Source organism: Mus pahari, chromosome 7, assembly GCF_900095145.1.
Source record: "Mus pahari chromosome 7, PAHARI_EIJ_v1.1, whole genome shotgun sequence".
Classification (NCBI taxonomy): domain Eukaryota; kingdom Metazoa; phylum Chordata; class Mammalia; order Rodentia; family Muridae; genus Mus; species Mus pahari.
This window is the reverse complement of record NC_034596.1, coordinates 77638611-77644581: the sequence shown is the minus strand read 5'-3', so window position 1 is coordinate 77644581 and position 5971 is coordinate 77638611. Positions and strand designations below refer to the sequence as shown.

At 43.7% G+C, this 5971-nt stretch overlaps 1 protein-coding gene across 1 annotated transcript; it reads left to right on the top strand.

Moving 5' to 3' along the window:
• The first annotated feature begins 4444 nt into the window (after positions 1-4444).
• On the top strand, positions 4445-5766 carry LOC110324791 (transcription initiation factor IIA subunit 1-like). Its single transcript, XM_021202488.1, has 2 exons — positions 4445-5038; positions 5263-5766. Exons 1-2 carry the CDS (start codon positions 4445-4447, stop codon positions 5764-5766), a joined length of 1098 nt encoding a protein of 365 aa, XP_021058147.1.
• The last annotated feature ends 205 nt before the right edge of the window (positions 5767-5971 follow it).

Genomic DNA, 5971 nt, shown 5'->3' with positions numbered 1-5971 from the left:
GTGGCACACACCTTTAATCTGGGCTACACCTTCTGCTGAAGAGCATTTAAGGCCATTGGAAGGAGGAAGGCTCTCTGTCTCTCTCCTTCGCCTGCTTGCTGTGTTGGACTGAGCAACTGCTAGATCCTTGGACTTCCATTCACAGCTGCTGCTGACCATTGTTGGGAGTTGGACTACAGACTGTAAGTCATCAATAAATTTCTTTACTATATAGAGAGTACCCATAAGTTCTGTGACTCTAGAGAACCCTGACTAATACACTAGATTTCTGGCTCTTTTGTGGAAGCAAGCATCATAACTTGTCAAGATCTGACAGATTTTGTAACTTGCTGCAGTCAAAAGTTGTTTGTTTTGTTATGTGTTGTTGTTGTTGTTGTTTTAAATCTCAGCGTGACTAAGAACCTGAGGCTTTTCTGTCTTTACAAGTCAGGAAAGGTAGGCACCTTGAGTGAGCATGAGGCAGGACTTGGGATGAAGCCTCTAATGTGGCGGCTTTGGGCTACATCTTGAGAGTCAATTGATTTTTGTCCAATGCACTCATTATGTAAGATCCCATCCCATAGTCATCCAAGCAGCCCCGAATAAACAAAAGCATCACTATAGTGACTCCCATGCCAGAGATGTGGTTTAAAGTATCACCCAAAAGTTCATGTGTTACAAGCTTACCCTTTAGGTGTGCAACGTTTAAGAGGCAGGACCAGTAGGAGGCCTGAGAGTAAACAGCCGTGTTCTCAGAAGGGTTTGTGAAACCAGGGGCTCTTGCTTCCTGCTTGGCTCTGTGATCTGGCTCTCCTGAGCTCCTTCCTGGCCATGAGGTCCTCACCCAGAGCTGAGCTTGGTTCTCCCAGATGGTGAGAGACATAAACGGCCTCGATCTTAAGAATTTACTTTGTCCCAAGGATGAAAACTGAACAAATACAGTAGCCGCCCACAGCTGCATGCTTCATGCTTCTCAGACCCCCAGTTGGGACCTATTCCATCCATCCATGGCCTGAAGGGTGTGGCTCTGCCCTAGCACAGTTTTCACCTTTGCAAGGAAACAGTCATTTTCCATGGCCCTTTAAAATGCATGTTCCACGCTTAGGCTTGGGTTACATCTGCTTATTTTCCCAGCATTTAAGAAGCTGAGTCAGAACCAGGCATGGTGGCACACGCCTTTAATTCCAGCACTGGGGAGGCAGAGGCAGGCGGATTTCTGAGTTCAAGACCAGCCTGGTCTACAAAGTGAGTGACAGCCAGAGCTATACAGAAAAACCCCGTCTCAAAAAAACCAAACCAAAACAAAACAAAACAAGAACAAAAAAAGAAGCTGAGCCAGGAGGATTGTAAGTTCAAGACTGACATGAACTTCATAATGATTCAACACAGCTTAGGTTCCACAATGAAAAAAATTCTGCCTCGATTTAAAATAATAATAATAATAATAATAATAATAATAAAGACCTGTCATTAGGAATATTTCTGCCCATACTGCAGTTTGAGCTATTTCTAAATTATTTTTTAAACCTTTTAGTCAAAAGCTAAGAACCGGGCTGGTGAGATGGCTCAGTGGGTAAGAGCACCGACTGCTCTTCCAAAGGTCCAGAGTTCAAATCCCAGCAACCACATGGTGGCTTATAACCATCCATAACAAGATCTGACGCCCTCTTCTGGAGTGTCTGAAGTCCGCTAATAAATAAATAAATAAATAAATAAATAAATAAATAAATAAATAGCTAAGAACCAAGCCTTTTCTAATGGTTTCCTTTCATCACAGTGAGTTTTCAAATTGAGAACCCTGGGACTTTTCTCCCTCCCCTTCCCCAATTATAGAGCTTCCTTTCCAGCACCATTAGACATTACCTTGGTTTATTGTATTCGCCTTCCAACTTCATTCCCCACTCATCTCCTGAGGGAACTCTGGGACCTCTGTGTTTATATCTCTATTAGCTTTTTAAGTCTCCCTTCACCAGAGACACTTGTAGTGCAATAACTCAATTATTTCAAGGGAGATTGGAAAAGAAAATGCTAGCAGCAAAGACAATTACGTGTCTGTGAAGTGCAGATAGTGTAACTGGCTTAGAAGTTTTGTAAGGAGAGCTCACACTAGTACAACCTTCCTAATGCTGCGACCCCTGCCACAACCACCCCTTCCCTTAACATGTCGTGGTGACCCCCCAACCATAAAATTATTTTCATTGCTACTTCATAACTGCAATTTTGCTATTGTCATGAATCATAATGTAAATATCTATGTTTTTCAAAGGTTTTAGACCACCCCTGTGAAGGGGTCAGTTAGGCTCCCTCCAAGGGGTCGAGACCCACAGGTTGAGAACCGCTCCTCTAGGGGTTGTTTGAAATGGAAACTGATCTGAAAGGTTGTGGGCGCTGCATTAACTATTTCCCGTCTCACCCCAGTACAGGGGTAGGCTACAGCAAGCTTGGAACCAAAACTCAGACTCAACTCCCAAGCAGCCTTTACCAGGGCTTAGCGATTTCCATGCTAATTGCAGTTCCAGAAGCCAATACAGGACAAAGCCACAAAGCCGGGGCGAAGGAAATGGAGCCTGTTAAAAGTGCAGGGAAATGCCGGGCGTAGTGGCGCACGCCTTTAATCCCAGCACTTGGGAGGCAGAGGCAGGCGGGTTTCTGAGTTCGAGGCCAGCCTGGTCTACAAAGTGAGTTCCAGGACAGCCAGGGCTATACAGAGAAACCCTGTCTCAATAAATAAATAAATAAATAAATAAATAAATAAATAAATAAATAAATAAATAAAGCCGGGACAGCCAGGGCTACACAGAGAAACCCTGTCTCGAAAAACCAAAAAAAAAAAAAAAAAAAAAAAAAAAATGGAGGGAAAGCCTTTACTTTGCCCAGAGAGTATGCACTCCTGGCAGTCGTTCTCAGCTGATAAGGCAATGATACTTCCGAGTTAAAAAACGTAATATGTTTATTAAATTCATTTATCTGTGTGTGCACAAGTCGAGATCGGGAGACAACTTTCAGGGGCGCGATCTTGCCTTTCACCATGTGAGTCAGGATAGAACTTCTGCGGTCAGTTTGCCAGTCCCAATGAGTCCTCTTAATGCTATTCATAAGAAGCAGGTTGTGAGGATGAACAGCAGCTGCCACTTGATGCCAGGAGAGAAACCTAAAGGAATCCAGAGTGTGGACAACTAGAGAGTACAAGCCCCATCTAGTGGGGAGAGTGGGAACCGTGTGGGAACACTGGTTTTTATGACCAGTTATTTCATTTGTGTATGTACACACACACACACACACACACACACACACACACACTTGTTGTTTGGGGACAGTGTCTCACTATAGAGTCCAGGCTGGTCTTGAACTTGCAGTCTTCCTGTTTCAGCCTCCCAAGTGCTGGGATTACAGGCATATACCACCACATCTGGTTATAACCAGATTTGGGTTTTTGGGTTTTTTTTTGGTTTCTGGTTTTGGATCTTGTTGTGTTATCAAGAACTAGATATTTATATGCATCCATCTGGCTGCTAGATATTGTTTCTTTTGGTTTTTGTCATTTTTTTAACACTCAAGGTGAGCTAGCACCACCTCCAGGTAGGCTTCCTCAAAGCAGCACAAAATTGAAACATTCACTATACGTGTTTAGAAACTGTGTTCTGCTCAGCTGAATATTTGCATACATAAATAAAGTCACTAAAGGGTTTACAATTGATTCGAAACATATATTGCTCTGTTTTGATTTCTGTTGCTGGTCAGGAGAGGCTGTCCTGAGTTCAAAAATACTCTACAAAAATAAATAAGTAAAATATAAAGGTGTTCAACTACACTAGAAATTTTGTTGTCTTTAAAAATATTTAAGCTGGACATGGTGGCGCACACCTTTAATCCCAGCACTTGGGAGGCAGAGGCAGGNNGATTTCTGAGTTCGAGGCCAGCCTGGTCTACAGAGTGAGTTCCAGGACAGCCAGGGCTACACAGAGAAACTCTGTCTCAAAAAAAACAAAAAACAAAAAAACAAAAAACCAAACATATATATACATATATATATATATATATATATATATATATATATATATATATATATTTGATTAGGGCTGGAGCTGCAGCCAGTGGCGGCAGCGGTGGTGCGCCAGGAGCAGTGACCAGTGTTGGTTTCCTTCCTTGGCAAGTGGGGAGCAGGTGATACCCCCTAACCCCCAAGGGGTTGTAGCTAATTTTTTTCCCATTTTTTTTTTCTTTAGGCAACTCTCGAGGATTTTAGCTGTGGGAGGAGTGCCCCCCTACTCCTGGTCTCCCGCCTCTTACGTCTTCTGGATCGGTTTTATTGAGAGATTTTTTTTTTTTTTTTTTTGGCCCCACTCTTGGCAGGCGACTTGGGTCACCCTCCAGGTCTCAGGTTTTTTTTTTTTTTTTTTTCTTTTTTAATTTTATTTTTCCTTTCTTTCTATCTCGTTCCCTCTTGTTTGTGTTGTGTGTGGAAATGGCGAACTCAGCAAACACAAACACCGTGCCTAAATTGTATAGATCTGTGATTGAAGATGTTATTAATGACGTACGAGACATTTTTCTGGATGATGGAGTGGATGAACAGGTCCTGCTGGAACTAAAAACTTTGTGGGAGAATAAACTAATGCAGTCTAGGGCAGTAGATGGATTTCATTCAGAAGAACAGCAGCTTTTGTTGCAAGTTCAGCAGCATCACCACCACCACCAGCAGCAGCAGCAGCAAACACAATCTCAGCAAACGGTACCTCAGCAAGCACAGACCCAACCGGTTCTTATTCTTGCATCACAGCAAGCTACGGCACCACCAGTCACTGTTCCTGATTCTAAGTTGCTACAGCGTATGAATGCATCAAGTATTCCGAGTGCTGCTGCTACAGCTGCCACCTTGGCACTCCCTGCAGGCGTGACTCCTGTTCAGCTACTAACAAATTCAGGCCAGCTGCTTCCGGTGGTCAGAGCAGCCAACGGTGCCCAGTATATCTTGCAGCCTCAGCAGTCAGTTGTTCTACATCAGCAAGTTATACCACAAATGCAGCCTGGTGGAGTCCAAGCACCTGTTATCCAGCAGGTAAAGCAGTTTTACCTACCAGCCCCTTGGTATCCGTTTTCTTGGGCTTCTGCCTCTGCTGCTGTAGTTGTATCACTTTCTTATGTGCTCTTATACTGAGTTAAGATTCTGTGCCTTTAAGCTGAATGTACATTTCTCATGTTTAAAACTGAATTATGATTAGTTTGGATTTGGACGTTTGATCCCTCTAACCAGTTGCTAATAGGTGGTTTTGTTTGTCCTAGGTCTTAGCCCCACTTCCTGGAGGGATGTCACCACAGACGGGTGGCATCATCCAGCCACAGCAAATCTTATTTACAGGAAACAAGACTCAGGTCATTCCTACCACAGTGGCAGCACCCACACCGGCCCAAGCGCAGATGCCTGCAGCTGGACAGCCGCAGCCACAGGTCCAGCCTGCCCAACAGCAAGCTCCATTGGTGCTGCAAGTTGATGGAACAGGGGATACATCGTCCGAGGAAGATGAAGATGAAGACTGTGATGAGGAGGATGAGGAAGAGGAAGCTGATGATGGGCAGGTAGAAGAAGAGCCCCTCAACAGTGAAGATGACTTAAGCGACGAGGAAGGACAGGAAGAACTCTTTGACACAGAAAATGTTGTCGTCTGCCAGTATGATAAGATACACAGAAGTAAAAATAAATGGAAATTTCATCTCAAGGATGGCATTATGAATCTTAATGGAAGAGATTATGTATTTTCCAAAGCCACTGGAGACGCAGAGTGGTGAACAGTTGCTTCTTTCCTTCTATAAATAAGACAAAGAAACTTAAAAAGTTAAAATGGACGGTTTGAAACTTGGGACATATATCAGCCAAAACTTCACTTCTGCATGTCAGAAAAGCACAGTAGAAGCAAAGCTACTGGAGCAGGGCTTGACCACACAGACGCTCCTTCAGACCGGCAAGCCGTGGGACTGTGGACACTCCTTCAGA

Excerpts from the sequence above, each read along its gene's own strand:
- LOC110324791 (XM_021202488.1), top strand. The coding sequence starts at position 4,445 with ATGGCGAACTCAGCAAACACAAACACCGTGCCTAAATTGTATAGATCT. Across the intron at positions 5,039-5,262 it reads AAGCACCTGTTATCCAGCAG|GTCTTAGCCCCACTTCCTGG; the intron begins GTAAAGCAGTTT and ends TGTTTGTCCTAG.